At 41.5% G+C, this 17,866-nt stretch overlaps 1 protein-coding gene across 3 annotated transcripts in view; it reads right to left on the bottom strand.

Annotated features, from left to right (window-relative positions):
- Positions 1–17,866, bottom strand: part of DNMBP (dynamin binding protein) — a 91,473-nt gene that overhangs the window by 30,680 nt on the left and 42,927 nt on the right. The window contains exon 1 of one of the 3 annotated variants that reach the window (XM_019724881.3): positions 5,117–6,444. The exons of the other annotated variants lie outside the window; for them this stretch is intronic. Coding sequence (XP_019580440.3) covers positions 5,117–6,275 — 1,159 coding nt within the window. The 5' untranslated portion in view covers positions 6,276–6,444. Of the gene's footprint in view, positions 1–5,116; positions 6,445–17,866 lie in introns of those variants that run through there. 3 annotated transcript variants of the gene reach the window in all.

The raw sequence follows: 17,866 nt of genomic DNA, 5'->3' as shown, positions 1-17,866 counted from the left end.
CCCGAAGGCCACACACAAGTCTTACGCAACTTCTCCAGTATCTCAATGGGGACACAGCTGGCATTGAGGCAGGACAATTCTTCATTGTACGTGATGGTTCTAAACATTGCACTCTGCCATTGTGACAACCCAAAGTTACCTTCACCCACTTCCAAATGCCAAAGCTGGTCTGGGCTGGCCAAGCCTCAGAATGCCTGCCCACTCCAGAGCCCACCATATCGGCACCATCAGTAGTCCCTGTAGCTATGATTGAAGCCAGATGACCCCCACCCCAGACTTTGCCACTGCCACTGGACCATGGATGTGTACCTAATCAACAAACAGTTAATTCCATGACAAGGCCGAACCAAAAACTTCAAGCTGAGTCAATTATACTCACTCTCCTGGGAATCTGGATGAAGAACTATCGGTCAGATCGGATAGGAAAAAAAACAGAAGCTGTGAGAATTCCCCAAGGTAGTATTGAGACATCTATGCTTATGTGTAATCTAAAGTGAAAAGGGAGTAGAAACTATGGGTAAATGGAAAATATCGGTCTGTAGTAAGAGGAGACCAAAGCAGAAATTGAGAGAAAAGCAAAAATGTCAACAGACAGGTGGCCCATGAAAAACAGATACAGAGAAAGTGAACAGCTAGTCTATAGGATACCTGGTTCCAGTCCACTTGTGTTGGAAATATGGCCTCATCCCTCCTCAGGGTCTTAAGGTAACCTCTGTCTAACTAGAACATAACAGTGTTTGGTACTCAATGAATTTGTTAGATAAAAATACATGAATGGCTCATGTTTATTGTAACAGAATATTAGGTAAGAGCTGCAAAAAGTGCTCTGAAAACTGTGAAGCATATAAATTAAGTTGGTACGATTATGAGTAATAATAATAATAATGATGACGAAATTCCACGTGTTTTTTTTTTTTGCTGGCCATTTGTCACTGCCTAGTTAACGCCTATGAGTATGGCCCTGGTCCCTAGAGTGGCAGAGACCTCATGGCGTCTGCTAGACCCACGGCTTATAATCCCACAGCACATGAAATTAACCAGGATAAAAAGCCAACATCTTGGATTAACTGGCAGATATTTTATTCCAGTAGTTTGAATACACACTGCAGCTACAGAGATATCACGTTCCCATACTTGCAATGGAAAGTCCTAAAATCTCTGAACTACCTGTGTAACACTGGCAAAAGTGTCTTCAAATCTATTCAGGTTTTTCTTATCTTGGGTTTTTCTTATCTCGGGAGAAAAACAAAACAGAAGACTTTCCTGGGTTCTGCTGCTCCACTGCAATGCCTGTCCAAACTTTGAAGGAATTGCTTTCACATTCTCATCACCACTGCCCTCCTCATCTCCCTGTGACATACTTGGTGCCTCTGCTGCTCCTGTTCCTCACCCCACCCACCACATGAACGGTCTCTCCTCAATCCAGATCCTCTCGGACACCTCTGCTGCCGGTAACACAGCGGCAACCCCCTCCATCTGAAGCGCTTCCTCGGGCTCCCCTAACACAATATTACCTGCTCGTCTAAGTTCATTTATGCGGAATGAACCCATAGCTGTGCTTCTGGCTTCAGCTGTGGGACGCAGGAAAAGCACTGGGGCGGGCCTCAAGAGACCTAGATTCTATTTCTGATCTAAGAATTGGCCGGTTACAGTGGACACACATTTCAATTTCTCTGAACTCTGCCTCTTCACTTATAAAATGAATGGGTTGGATTTAACAGTTTTTCAAACACTTTTTACTGTGACCCACACTTTACACTGTGACTCGGTACACACATTTATATACTACCTGTATGTATGTGTACATCCATCCACACTCTCACACACAAGAATTACATGTTTACTTGTACTACATGAGACATGCTTGAAATTTTCTATTCACTTCTATTTTATTTTTCAAAAATGCTAGTTGTAACCCACTAAATAGATTTCAAGACCCAACAACGGGTGGTTACCCATTATTTATACAACAGTGGAGCTTGTTGATAAGTAAGGCCCTTCTAGTAATAATAGGATTCTGTGAGGTAACCCTGAACCGTTACCTTTAACTCTCACCTGAATGCTAGTTTCATATTTCTCTGCAAGAGCTCTTCATTTTGATATCCCAGTATCACTTAAATTAACCCAGTTAACATGGAATTTGAAGCAGTAGGTCCCCTTCCCATCACAACTGTTTATGTTATCAGCAAGTGTAAAACCTTAGTGCCGACTTTTGGTCTAGTAATAGGAGAGTAGCAGCTTATACTGTACTGACCTCTATTAGCAACTCTGGACAAGATATTTTTTGAAATAACTATGTAAAGGCATAACTATGTGGAGGAGACTGGAAACAAGGGAAGCCAACTAGGTAAGATCCATATTTATCTGATTTCCCTCCTCCCCCCAGGGAAGCCCTAGTCTTTTAGGGGGAAATAAAGCAAAACAACTGGCAATCTAATTGGGCTGAGAAGTCAAAGGTTCAAGTCTGGGGCTCTGAAGCAGCTCGATATTGAAAGACATCCTGGAAAAGGGGAAGCCACAGAAAGAACAGCCTCAAAATCTGTGTAGAAATTCCCCTTAAACCCTTGAACTGTGCATGTGGGAGGATGACACTCTGGGGAACTCAGCAGAAACTAGTAACAGCTGGAAGCCAGAGGGCCAGGCAGACATTCACACTGTTGGGGGTGGGGGGTGGGGAGACAGTTTGAAATTGAAGTCCCTCCAGGTTAGGAGGCTCAATAAACACTTTCAACTTTCCACTGAGACCTCAGAAGAGCCGCACCTTGAGTAAGGATCACAGCCCAGGGTTAGGGGTCACACCTTAGGACTAAAGGCAAAACCCTAACAGACCTGCCCTCACAACATCTAAGATGGACACCTCCACCGAAGAATGAACTGATAAGACAGGTGAGGGAAGGGCAAATCCTGGTAGAACAGACTTGGTTTCTTTCTAGCTTGGAGGTGGGCTGGGCAGTCATTAAATAGCTCTTTGTTTCTCAGACGGAGTGGGGGGAGGGTGGGGAAAAGTCAGGGAGGAGGAGGATGGGGCGTTCCACTTAGATAATTACATCTACAAACACAGAGTCCCGAGAACCAGATGTCTAACTGGCGGGCGGGGAGGGGATCCTGGGAGATAGGGGACATGCAGCGACCGTCTGGTGGGACAACTCGCAACTTGTAAGTGGGAAGGAAGGTGGGTCATAAAAGACAAAGAAATTATAATTTGTGAGCACCTACTATGTTCCAGACACGTGATTGTTTTATTCACATTATCTCACCAGGAGACAGGTATTATTTCTTCATTCTACAAATAAGGAATCTGAAGCTCAGAGAGGTTCAATAATTCTAAAGTTACACTATTAGCAAATGATGGAGCTGAGATTCTGAACTCCAGGCAGACGACCGCCTCCAACACTTGTTTCCTCTCTGTAATTACATGTTATGACTGCGTAATGTCCAGAAAGGGCAGAGGCGCGTGTGCTGTAAGACAGTTAGCAAAGAATGTTAGAGAGCACAGAGATTTCTGGTAAAGAACAAGATTCCAGGTAGGGTAAGGAGGATGCTGGAGGCATAAAAAGGGGTGTCAGCTGAGCTAAATAGGAACACACTACCAAAAGTAGGTCCTCAAATATAAAGAGAGAGAGAGCTGTAAAAACGGAAATGATACACGGTAGAACTGAGCTGGTTTCAGAGCTCATAGGGCATATTGCCACACTCCAGGGAGAAGGGTTTGACTCCTGGTAAGTCAAACAGGATAAACTCACTTTGATTACAGTTAGGAGGCTTAACACAATAAGGAAGTAAAGGTAGGAAACAAAGTTCATCTGAGGAACAGCTGTGGGGGAAGGGAATAGGAACAATACAAAACTCAACATCAGGAATCACAGAATCAGACTTTTTTTCTGTACTGGAAGGAATTCAGATGTCATCCAATCCCTATCATTTCAGAGCAAAAATGCACTTAGAAAAAAAGTGGCTGGCTGCTAAATACCTGGCCTCCCAACTAAAGCTGGGTTTGGTTTCATTTTTATCTTTATAAATGCAGATAGAGAGCCTGCTTTGGCCACAATGGAGCCCTGGAAATTCAAGTTAAGTCGAGCCTGTGCTGGCGGACCATGGGATAAACCAGTGGCAGTTCCAGCATCACACGGGGGCTTACCTTTTCAGCCTTCCATGGCCCCCCACCACCAATCTAACCAGTACGATTATTCTGCAGGAGGTCTGGAAGTGAAACTTTCTACTTAAGAGGAAGGTGTCGGATGGACTTCCCAGACTGTTCACATTTTCTGACTCTAAAACTCATCCTCTGGTCATAATTTGGACACCCCCCCCCCCCCAAATTGGCCAGAACCAGAAGGACGGCTTGGCATGAAGACAACGTATGTAATAAAGGAAAGGTTTAACTGGGAGTCCAGTAATTACAAAACCAACAGCAAAAATCATAAGTAAATAAAACAAACAGTTCATTTCAGAGAACTGGAAGAAGACAAACTGGTAAGGAAGAAATAACCTCTACGTAATATAAGACTCTTAATGTTCCCATTAGATAGATAGTTAAGGCTTCGTGAGATGAAGTAATTTGAATACCTAACCTATACAAAGCACCATAAGGAATGCAAACAATGTTCTGAATTCCACAAGAGTTTTCGTGCTCATCATTCACTTAAGATTTCTGAATGCCGAGGAATAAACAATCTATAAAACAAGTCTTCTTTTCCACTACTTTCTAAAGTGTAGGGATTGAGAGAAAGAACATGCCAGAAAAGTGAATTTTCACTTGGTGCCCTGTTAATGAATTTGCCATCCCCATAAGACAACAATTGTCAAGTAAGAATGGAAAGATTTGGGATTTAGACACGCCTGACAAAGCCAAGGAAGGTAAAGGAAAGTTCCTGTGAGAACATTGATTTTGAAAGCCATGTTACTTACATACGTAGAGCACTACATACATTCTTGCTCTGTAAAGTGCCTCCCAAAGGAATGAAATCTCTAAGGTTATTCCCGCTCAAAATATAATTAATGAGGACTCTGGGAGCCAGGTTCCTTAAGCACTCAGGTGTTCCCGATACCTGGTATAACCACCCCTTTGATCTATTTTCACGCTTTATACTTCTAAGAAGGGTAACTGAGTTCATACCTTGGGTTTTCTTCCTGTTTTGCACAAATACTGAGTGTCTCAGGGTGCTGGGTGCTGTGCGACGGAAGCAACTATTCCTTTTCCAAGTCTCTGGGCCACTTAATTTTCTCTCTTCTTCTAAATGCCAGGTGGTCTTCTCTAAGGAGGGGCTCTGAGGAATGCCACGATGATGTTCTCCTTGGTCTCCCCGAGTCTGTTGATCCCACAGCACATCCGGGGTGATCCCTCTGCTCCCAAGTGCCATCATTCCCGGTTTGTCAATGCCATTACATGCCCAATTCTTCATCTGATGGAGAGAATCTGTTTCTCTGTAATTCTGAAGTTTATACTCACAGTTTGCAAATAAAGTATCACAGACTTTATTTTCTGTCTCAGAATCGCTTTGATCCATGGCATGAGTCTTTGCTTTGGGGTAGATTTTATCATTTTGATAAACAGTCCTGTCCCCTTTATAGTATTTGATAAATTCCTTACCTTCATTGACACCATTAAAATCCACACACTGACCATTAGTATAATTCCCAGGAACATGATATAAATTGTTCTGGTCTCTATAATAAATATTAGTTTCTTTATAATCTTCAAGATTATCATTAAAATTCCTGTGGTCCATGTGCCAGTTTTGAGGTTGACCAAAATTCCCCAAAGAATCATCTAAACCCCTGTAGCCCATCCATTGTTCAGTTTCTTTGGAGTCCTCAAGATTATAATTCAGATTCTTACAATCTATGTATCCATTCGTCTCCCTATGTCCCCCAGCTTTCCAGCTTTCATCTGGGCTTCCTGTGAGCCAATTAGCTTTAGTCCCAGGGCTCGGGTTCCCATAGTCTACGTTTCCGGAATTCCTACAGCCACCACGGACTTGAGTCCCGCTTCTGCGGTACGTACAGTCTTCTTCACTTTCCTCGGCTTCCCCATAGTCCGCAGAGCTTGGTTCACTTTGCTCAAAATCCCAGTACCCACAATGCCTTTTTCTGTAGGGCCGATTCTGCCTTGTGGTCCGGTACGTGGAATCCAAGTCATCTTCTTTGTGAAGTCCATCCAGCACCATAAAGTCCCTTTTCTGTAAACTCCTGCAATCTTCGTACTCCCAGCTGGAGCCCCAGTGCCCTTTCTTCTCCGCTTCTCTTTCTTTTCTAATCTCGTGGGTTTCACACATATTCAGGGTGCTTGAAGATACAAGTTTTATTTCTCTCTTCCATGGGCCTGGGTTGGGCTGGAGTTTGGACAGGTATGGTTTAGCCTCAGGCTGTATCTGTCCTTAAAATGTCTCCCAAAGCACTTGAGTCACTCTTCTTGCTGCTCCGGTTGGAGCACGGAGACATGTGGAGCTATTTCAACCTCAGGATCCAATCAGTGAGCAGCTATATCTTTCCCCACAGAGGCCAGAAGATAATTAGTAACCAGAGTTCATGTGATTGGAGTTGGCAGTCTCGTTTGGTGTTTCCCTCATGCTGGTCAAACTGGCTTGGCTGCTTTAAGAGCTGAAGGTAGAAGTATTTGCTGTTCTAAAGGTTTTGCAGAGAAAGCAGTGGGAAAGAGAAACAGCCCCCTTTAAAAGCCTGAGGTAATGTCATGTATCAGTCTCATCTGCCTCTTTAATCCTTTAGTAATCAAACAGGGGTACAAATAAGTGCTTTCATGTGCAGCTCAAACTGGACCTCCATTCCCCATTCTCCCAGTTCAGCTTTCTAATCCTCAGATATCTGAAACTCTTTGGAACTCCCTTCCCTTTAGTTAGAGGCAGAACCCTTCCTCCTCTGAGAGCACTGCTTTTAGGGGATTCGAGTTACCATTAGTGTACACTCAAATCACAAGCTGTTGGAGCTCCTGCCTGCAGACATTCTGGACGTCCCACTCAAGGAAGAAAAAGTACTTCCTTATACTCTGATCTGGTGTGTGGGTAATTTTATAGTGTAAAACTCTTCACCAGAAGAATCCAGTTATGTATGCTTGCACTTTCCTTGAAGCATCAAAACCATTTCTTAAATCTCTTTTCCATCCAATTCATATAGCATACGAGTATTTAGAAACTGGATGGAGAATGAGGCTAGAAGCCAGAAAGGTGGGTATAAAAATACCTACTAGAATTCAACAAACATTAGATAGATACCTATCATGCAGGAGGCACTGCAGAAGAGAAAAAAATGGCCAAGGTAGTCCTTGCCTCTTACAATGCAGAAGCAACACTCTGGAGTAAGAGCAAGTGTGGTTAAGTGCTACAACAAACACCACCAGCAAAGGCAACAAAGCAAATTCCCGGGTGGGGCAACGGGAGGGTTCATGGAAATGGTGGGGCACAGTTTGAAGGATATAATTAATACGTGGGAAAAATAATAGGAGATAAGGCTGCAGGGGTAGGTTGGGGCAGATCCCAAGGGACCTACCTGAACGCCATTTATTTCATTCAATGGATAATGAAGTATCATTGAAGGTTTCTGAGCAGAAGAGCAATATGCTAAGAGACAGTCTTTACTAGGATTACTCTTAGCTATTTGGTCACCTATCAGATGTCCAGGAATGATTCCTTGAACTGTCATTTAATCCCTAGTTGTAAAATAATATAAAGAATCCTAAGGAGACCAGGGTTATAGGCTTTGTAAATAATTAGATGGTTACTCCTGGGTAACCTAACAACTCCCTCTCTCCGGGACGCAACTGACCCATCTGTAAAATGAAACAGTTAGCTTTGATGATGTCCCGATTCCTTCAGTTTTAAAAACCCATGGTTCATGTTGCTCACCCTTCCTTTTCCTTTCCTCAAATACCTAATGTGCTGTTATGCACACCTTTTAGATTCTCTACTGATAGTTACTGAATGAGCCTCTAGATGATCAAATCTTGTGCTTTTTTCATTCAAAGGTTTTTTTTGTTTATTTGTTCTGTTCCCTGACACCTTCCAAACCAACAGCAGTAGTCTCGACAGCTGCCATGCTGTCAATGTATATTATGTGCTATGTTCAGGACTAGGTCTAGGAAGCAGATATAAATTTTCTTGATCTCCACTACCCTGCAAGAAGAGTCTTATATTATCCTTATTTTACCACAGGTAAAGACGGAATCTCTGAGAGTTTGAATAACCTGCCCAGAATCACAAAAGCTAGTACAAGGTAGGGCCACAATTTGAAGCCAGATCTGTTTGACTTCATGGAACTAGATTAAGAGGATTATCTCAAAATATAGTAAAAGCTTAATTTCCCTCAAAACAAGTAAACAAACTCTATCATGGTCTAATTCCAAGGGGGACCACTACTGAGTCAAATTTGCCACATCCCGTCCATCTTTGTTCCTCATCACCCAACCACAACAAGCACCTAGACCAGCAAAGCAACAGAAAGATTATGCAGTACTGATTGGCTCAGTAATCTAAAACCTATTGTCTAAACCCAATAAAGACTGATTTGGTTCACCACACCAATAGGATGGCAACATCATTTGGGAGGACAGCTTTCATTATGAGTTATACAGAGAGACAGTACAATAGAGAGCATATGCGATGAGCGAGGAGGACATTGAGCCCCTAGAAGTTCAATTTCTGCTACCCCGTTTCCCCAAAAATAAGACCTAGCCGGACAATCAGCTCCAATGCGCCTTTTGGAACAAAAATTAATATAAGACCCGGTATTGTATTATATTATATTATATTATACCGGTCCTGTATAATTTTTACTCCAAAAGACGCCTTAGAGCTGACTGTCCAGCTAGGTCTTATTTTCGGAGAAACACGGTAACAAACAGTTTGTAGCTATGTCTGACTTCTCTGGCTGTCGGTTTTCTTCTGTGAAATAAGGAAGCTGATGGTTTTGCTGCTATTTTGAATCTAAAATTTTATGGTTTTTCTTACTTAGAATCTTTCCCTAGTTGTTATGGAAAACAGTTTCCTTTAGCAACTTTATACCTGTGATAAAGCTATCGTGATAAGAAACACACCTAGTAAATCAACCATGAGAAGAGAGAAAGAGAGAGGATTCATTATAGGTAAGAAAGGTGCTAGTTATAAAATGATCCAGTGGAAGTTACGGGAAAAGAAATCATCTTTGGATAAGTGGCGAGTTAATAGCTGGTTATAATATGAGGGCTCCTCTCCTTTTCTAAGTCCGACTGCCTGTAGGGCATTAAAGGTAGAGTCTGCATAAAGATGCAAGTTGCCTCAGCTCTACCTCCATATTGCAATAACCCAGAATGAATCAAAAGCTGTAAATGGGCTGCGATTTTCACATGATATATCTGTGTGCAAAGAAATGTGGCCTAAGAGAAAGGAGAGAAGAACTGCTACTTTTCTCAATCCCAGTATTACTGGTGAAATTCAACCTTGGAGGTAGATCTTCAGCATTCCCTTTCACTTGACACAACAGAAACACTCCCCTGGCTCCTTTCAAAAGTCCTAAAGCAGCACTCCACCCCTGATGTTTGCTGTTTATTACCAGAGAGTGGGTGTTCAGCAATAACGATTATCTATGAGACTCCCAGAGTAGATAGAAATCCTGCTGCAAACAATGCTAAAAGAGAAGATGGGGCAGCAAGTTGTGGACGGAGAGAGAAAAGAAGAAGGTGGAGGAAAGGTTAAGGAAGAAAAGGGAGGAGACAGTAAAACTAGCAAGGACAAGTAATTTCCTAAACTTTTGTTAACGTCTCTGTAACCGCCTGTGGGGCTTCAGAGCTAGGCACTGGAAGATGTGCCTCTGCGATACGCAGATTGTTTTGAGCAAGAGGCAACTTAGGCTGAGGGCTCAGGAGAAACTTCTGCTCCTCCCTTGACTACCTGGAAGAACTTGAATTCAGAGCCTTGCTTATACTGGGAGATTATCAGCGATAACCTCTTTTGACTTGTCAGTAGAACAGGACAAACCTCTATTTACTAAACATCTGCTCTTATCCTTTGAAGCCCCCATCCTTACCTCTTCCCTAGCTCAGGACGTCTCACATACATGTTCCCTTTTGTCTTTGACTCTCTCATGTATGTGGGGTTCCCATACATATGTTATGTATTAAATTTGGTTATTTCTTCTTGCTAATCTGCCTCATGTCTATTTGATTATTAGACCAGCCGAGAACCTTGAGGGTAGAAGGAAGTTTCTCCCCCTTCACATGCTCATGTCCTGCCTCCAGTCTGAAGATCAATCCTCCTCACTTCCTGAGGCTCTGCCCCAAAGACACTGATTCCCAGAATTCTTGCTATTTTCCAGAGCATTGTGCAAATATCTCTTTCATCTTACCTATGTTACTTTACAGTCATGCGCCGCTTAATGACGGACAAGTTCTGAGAAACGCATCATGATGCGATGTCGTCCTTGTACGAACAGCACAGAGCGCACTCACACATACCGAGATGCTACGGCCTACTAAGGTAACTGTACGTGCTATGCTTGTAGACGACGCAGCCCAGTGGGCTTGTTTACCTCAGCATCGCCACAAACACGTGAGTAACTGCAGTGGAAGCCCTGACAGCGGGCTATTCTTTTTGTAATGCAAGTACCCGACTTAAGCTTTGATTGCTGAGGCATCCACTTCAAAGAGGCATCCTTCAAGGAATCTCCAATAAACACAAGGCCAGCCACAGGACTAGATAAAGAGCCGGGCGCCTCCCCCACTGAGGCGCCTCTGTTTTAGAGATCTAGGTTGATTTGATAACTGACGGTTTGGACCACTGGTGTGTTTTTTTCTCTTCCTGCACTTTAAATTCCCACTCTGGTTTTAAATTCACTAATAAAGAGTGAGCCTGCAAATCCCATGCCCACGCGCTCTCTCTACCCTCGACCTCTCCATGTCCCCACTGGTGTGCGTTGTACCTTCTAGGGCCTGTAAGTAAGAAACTTTTTTTCTTCAATGTTTCTAATGGTTATTGCTGAAGGGTGTCTTGCAATCATAATAAGAACCACAAGGGTCTGTCCAGTCATGACATTGGTTTAGGAAAGGGACCTGTCTTGGAAAGCTCACTAGGGCCCAGGTGAGTGCCCCCAGGCATTTTTGAGTCAACAGTATTAATACTGACAGACTGAGACCAGCACAAAACAGTAATGCTTGGTGTTATGAAGTTCACTAGGCGGTAAGAACTTCTCAGCTCCATTATAATCTTACGAGGTCACCATCATTTATGTGGTCTGTCACTGACCGAAATGTTACGTGGCACACGAGTGCACTATACTTGTGTTTTCCTTTTATTATACTGCAAGCTCCTGAGGGCAAGGACCATGTCTAACGTATCTTCCAGTCTCCAACATAGCTCTGTACAGGGGGTGCACAGTAGGTGTTCGATGAGCTGATGCTCACAGCACTTATCTGGCATGTTAGATGCTAGGCAGAGGCAGTGCAGCTTAGGTCAAGAGCACCTGCTTTGTTAGCCCTGGTTGGAATCCTGACTTTGCCACTTACTAGCTGCATAATCTCGGGGAAGTTACTTAAGCTCTCTAAACTTGTTTCTTCATCTCTTCACTATTGAATCTGCCACCCTACCTGCTTCTGCACCTGCACACTCGGCCTTCCCTCCTATTAAAGTGGACGGACGCCAAGAAAGCTTTTGTCTCTTCATCATCACTTTACTGAAAACGCTCCTGACAGGATCACTGAATCCAAAGGTCAGTTCTGAGACTTTCACTTACTTGGCCTGTTAGTTGCTTTTTGACACCACCACTTTCTTTCTTGAAGCTTCTTTCACTTGACGGGCTGCTCCTTGTCCTTTGCTAGCTCATCTCCCTCATCTTCCATCCTCCTAAACACTGGCATGCCTCAGGGCTTCTCTCAATACCCAATTACCTGGCACATAGTAGGCATTCAGGAAATAGTGATATCACTCATGAATCCACGCCTATTCAATACAGCTGCCTCTCAGCCTAAGGGCTAATTAGGAATTGAAAAGATGACCCATCCTTACGGCTAAACTTACTCCTAGATGTGGATGCTGCTACAGGGTCTGTCTGTGTGGGAAGAGGGTCTGGAAATAAGGAAGAAGAAAGATACCTAAGATCTAAAGGTGAGGGCTTCAATAGAGGAAGAGAGTAAGCACTAAGGAAAAGAGACGAGTGACGGGGAGAAGGGAAGGCAGAAACAAAGAATCTGAGAGCACTGTAGAGGAAACAGACTAGAATATAGGAAAATAAGAGGTATTTAGGGAGAAACCTCATATCCTCTCAAGGATATAAATGTTCTAAATGGAACAGGGCTGTGAGAAGCATTTAGGATGTTTTAGAGTTTAAACCTTAGGATGAATTAAAAGGGTTATAAATATGAGTTAAGTGAGGGTTCAAATAGAAAAGTTGAAACTCAGCAGCTTGGGGATGTTACTAGCAGAATGGGTATGGGTAAACATTTTGGAAAATTGAGTAACTTCATGATAACCTAGCAATCAAAAGTATATCTGTGAAGAAGGATTAAATAGCTTATTAGGTTGGTGCAGAAGTAATTGTGTTTTAAAAGGTTAAAAATAATTGCAAAAACCGCAATGACTTTTGCACCAACCTAATAAAACCATACAACGCATACATACACACTCTTAAATCCATGGATATTTGTAATCTCACAAATAGCTTCAACGGCTGAGAGTACTAAGAAATACGAGTGGCCTATGTTATTTTGGAAGTAAGCTGGCAAGAGGCAGTTGAGATCTCTCTTCCTTGAGCACGTGTAGATCTATCTGCTTTTTTTTCAAGTTTTGCTTCCTAGCACGCAGTCTCAGAGATCGAGCAGTCCCTCTTTAGGTCAAAACATGCTAACACAACAGTGTGGCACAGTGAAGAAGTACGTAAGTCCCTGCAGGGAAAGAGACCTGCTTCTGAAACACTTACTAACTGTGAGGCTTTGGACATACCTCAGTTTTCTCATCTGTCAAATGTGGGCAATTTGGGGGATTAGGAAAAGTGTATAAAAGTACCTAGCACACTGGCAATAAATAATAAGTGTTCAGTTAGTTATAATTACTGCCACTGCCCTACTCTTTCAGTTCCTATCTTCCAGACAGTGCACGGTGAGGCTCAGTCCCTGGACCTCTTCTCTTATTCTCATACTTTTTTTTTTTTTTTTTTTAAGTAATCTCACTAAATGTCATGGCTTTGACTAATGTCTGAGTGCTGTCCAAATTTATTGGTCCCAAATTTATGTCTCCAGCCCTAACCTCTTCCCTGAACTCTGGCCTGTACATCAAACTGTCTAATCAGTACCTCCACCTGGATGTCTTAGGGGCGACTCAACATAACCAAAAATGAGCTGTTAACCTCTGCCCTTCCCCACCTGCCCCACCAACCAGCATCTCTCCTGCAGTCTTCACTATCAATTGAGAAATTATTGGCAGCTCTAATCCTTGCAGTTGATCCTCAGGGTCATCCTTGACTCTTCTTTTTCTCTGACACCTTATATCTAATCCAATACCAGCAAGTGCTACTGGCTGTAATCCAAAACATCCCTAGAACTGAGTACTTCCCATCATCTCTACTCTACCATCCTGGACCAAGCTGCCATCATCTCTTGCTTGGATCACTGCAGCAGCCCCCTGAGTGGTTTCTCTGCCTCTGTCCTTGTGTCTCTCCTGTCCATTCACAGTACTACAGCCAGAGTGACTGTAAAGTTGTCAGATCATATCACAGCCCTGCTCAAAAGCTGCCCATGGCTTCTTGTCAGACCCGACATGCTGTACTACAAAGCCCACGCCTTTGCTCTAGCTGAACTGGCTTCCTTGCTAGTCTTCAAGCAATAGGCACACTTTTGTACTTGCTGTTCTATCTTCCTAGAACAAGTCATGGCCCCCAAAGTGGCTTGGCTGGCTCTCTACAATCATTCAGCTCTTCACTCAAATGTCACTTTTCAGTGAGGTCTTCCCCAATTCCACAGATTTTTTTGCCTTCTAATACATACTCATATTTTTACGTCTTGTTTCTCTCTCCTCATGAGGGCAGAGATCACTGCTGTAACTCCAGAACACTGCCTGGAATATAGTAGGAGCTCAGTAGTATTTGTTGACTAAATGACTGCCCCAGAGTTCTTAGTTTTTTGGGTCTCGCTACATTTGGTGACGTGAACGGTGGAAGGAAGCAGCACACTCAGATAGAGGCGTGGTGGCATGAATGCTTGTGGCTGAGGGGTCCCATGCCAGCAAGAGATAGGTCCTTTCACTTACCTACTGCAAAGCCTCAGTGAAATCTGAAACCAATACTTGGAAGTCCCTGGATCTGCTCCAGTCTCTCCACCCCTTTGTCTGGAGCTGAGGGTAAGGAAATACTCGTATTCGCAAAGCCATTCTACAAGGAACAGTGATTCACAGGTTAATTATAACTAAGTTAACCATTCCAAGCTACACTTCTTGGCATACATTAAGCCCATCTCCTATCCTAAAAGGAAAACTAGTTTCTGTCTGGAATTAACAGCTGAATAATGGCTTCTGACTATGTTGCTGTTTTATACCAAAATAAAGTCCATTAGAAGTAACTGAGCTAATTTTCACCAAGACAACACCCCAAACCAGATGTTACAGTTGAGGATACTTGCTTTTTCCTCATGTACTGACAAACTAGAAGGAAGATTATTATTTCTTTTACATAAACCTTTATCTTGAATGACCACAAAATGATTTGGCTATTTGGCTATTTATTATCTTTTATTAGTTTGAGAAAGAATTCGTAAACCTGAAGCATTCCAAGGAGTCTTCAGAATAACAACTTGCTTCTGTATATAAAAAAAAAACCACATTTTCAAAATTTATAATGTGTCTTGAATATTGCATACTGCTTTAGTATAAAGATGTTATTGTTCTATATCAGTAATTTCCCAACTGGTTAGCCTAATGGCTCTCTTTAGTGGGCCTTCCTTACTTAGAGCCTACCCAGTATCTTGCTGAAAATGTTACTTTCCTGAAAAACATATTATGATTTGATTTGCAATCGTCATTTAAAATACCTTGAAAATTACCTTGAGAGTCTCTGTTCAACCCTCCTCTTGGCATTCCCTTAAAGGGAAGAGATAAGTTTAGGGGCAAGTTTCCTGACGCAGAAGAGGCTGACTCACTCTGCAGTTTACCATCCACTGGTTTAGAACAATAGAGCCCTGGCCCACACCAGAAGTAACTATGGCCATGATTCAAAGGCAGCAAGACGACTGTGTGATGAAATATAGAGGTCAATATCCATACGAGCACTAGAGCTACACAAATATGAATGAAGCTATGCCTACCAATGACTACGTCCTTTTTATTACCAATGTCTAGCCAGTGCCCGACTCATAGTATATACTCAAGAAATACTTGCTAAGTAAAGAAATGAATGCACAACCTGAGTATTTGTCAGAGCCTGGCATGTGAACTTCTCCTATGACAGAAAAGGACTATGACATGCTAAAATGAGCTTCTCTTAGGGTAGTATGTAGTCCTAAAAAGGGTTTCCAAAAGTAACTTGTACTGGGAAATCCGAAAGTCTGCGGACTAACCCTGAGTGTTCCCACTGCTTTAGAAGTCAACCTGTTTACCAAATTTGAAGGTTCTGTGTTTAAGATATGGACCGTAACTTATTAATTAGCGTCTCATTTGACCAGAAGCTCCTTGAAGGCAGAGAGCATATCTATGTCTAGTACAGGGGTACACCCCAGCTCTCAGCACAGTGCCTGGCACGCGGTAAAACTCAGCGAATGTTTGCTGGATGGATGAGCGGATGGCCCAAGTACCATCCTGAAGCCTGCAAAGTGATATTTCATTCCCCAACACACTATGACCCTAAATGCCTGCTAATATTCTACCCTGACTCTACATAATAATTCCAAATTTAAAACTCCTAATTCTCAGAGCCAAACCCTGGCTTATCTAAAACTACTAATATTTTCTATTTCCAATAATTGAAGTTTAGGTTATTTAGACCAACCCTCTTACAGAAATAAATAAATAGCTTAAAAAGTTAGAGGAAATATAAAAAAAAAAATCTTAAATACACTGACAAGATGGTAACGTACAGGGCAAAACCAAAAGAAAAACTAGAACCCAGAGAGGTAAATAACCACAAAAACTGCATTGCCCCAGGGTGCTTCTGAGTTCCAGAAAACAGAACTTGCTACTTGACTTGCGTTTCAATGGCCTTCTGGGAAGAAGGGGCCCAAAACTCAAAGCCAGAGCTGCAAGGTGAGGAGTCTAAGAGGAGACCTTTTATGTAATAAGCTAAGATTCCAAAGGACTTTGGAGGGTAAACATCGGAATTGGACCAGCCCTCTTGCAAAATTACAGCTGGGGTCCTTGGTCATCCAAGGACCTTTAATCCTTGAAATTAGTTTAAGGTGGAACTGGACTGAAAATGACTGGTGTTTCCATGTGGGAATTCCTTTTCAGCATTTCTTGGGGGAATTCATGTGTTTCCGAATCCTAAGAAAAATCAGCTGAGAAATCTGGACACCAGGAGAAAATACTATTAATACTCCTGCGAGAATAAAACTTAACAATAAATGTAGAGATTTTACTAGTTTAAAGGAATCCACCCATGTCAAGTTGAAAACAAGAGCAGAAAATACTGACACACAAAGTAAAAGATTAAGGTTCACCAGGACAAGAGTACACAAGAGAGACATAATCAAAATCTAATCAGTTAGTTTCGTTTGTAGCTGTTGCTATGGTGTGTGTGTGTGTGTGTGTGTTGTTAACAGTGAGTCATTCTTGCAAATAAAATATTAATAAGCTATTTCCACAGTATATTTTACACAAATCTTACAAATGATGGTCCAAGAAATATCAAGTTTTAGAAGCAAAATAAGTCCTTAAATTGGCGGTTCTGACACATGATTCTGTGTAGTGTTGTTAAATCTTGCTCAGAGAGACAAGTGTTCCATTATTTGAATTTTACCCACAAATGTTTGCCCAGTGTATTCCAGTGTTTATTATTTGCTATATGTTACAGCTCTTTGTAAATATTTTAACAGAATAAATGCAAACAGAAGATGTGAATACTGTCACAAATTTATTGTCTAAAACTTGAATCAGCAAAAACAGTATCAATTTCAATGACGAAACCAAAATCAGAAAAAGTAGACAAAATATTTTCATTGTTAAAAATAAAATAAAAAGAGCTTACGTGAAGAATCACGTGCCCTAACAGCCCCACCTGAAGATGCTTTTGGATACAGTCTGAGCAATTCAACCAACATCCATGCAAAATGCAAACTTTTTTCTATATCTGAAATATTAGTCACAAAACAAAGATAGGGCAACTAATGCTTTGTGTACTTAACATTGTAGTTTAAGAATAATTTTTAAATACTAAATACTTGTGGTTTTATTTTGTAATTAAAAAAATGATTTTTATTTAACATTTTGTCTTAATGTTCCCTTCTTTAAATGTTTTATATTATCAAATGTCTATTATGTTAATTTTCTGATTTTGATATTTTATAGTTATGTAAGAAGTTAGGGTTAGGAGAAGCTGAGTATATGGGAACTCTACTGTTCTTGTAACTTTGTTATAAATCTAAAATTATTTTAAAGTAGAAAGTAAAAAATGTTTTAAAAGTCTACTATTAGGCACAGAACACTTAAAATATGTAATCTTGTCATAATATTTTGGTTCATAGTAAGCTATGAATATATTTCATATATGTATTTCTCATATACACATATATAAAATCTCTGAAACTTTTAGTATAATGCTAACACAGGAAAATTATTCACTATTGACTATTATTTAACTATTATTATTTAAGAACATGTAAATGAAGGGTTTTTTAAAAAACTACAAAATAATTTTTAATTTTAGGAATTACCAGGAATTCCAATTTCTTGTTCCTGAATCCTAAAGA

This window comes from Rhinolophus sinicus, chromosome 15 (genome assembly GCF_057876585.1).
Source record: "Rhinolophus sinicus isolate RSI-liver-muscle chromosome 15, RSI-T2T, whole genome shotgun sequence".
Lineage (NCBI taxonomy): Eukaryota > Metazoa > Chordata > Mammalia > Chiroptera > Rhinolophidae > Rhinolophus > Rhinolophus sinicus.
The sequence above is the reverse complement of the archived record's forward strand: the minus strand, read 5'-3'. Positions and strand labels throughout refer to the sequence as shown.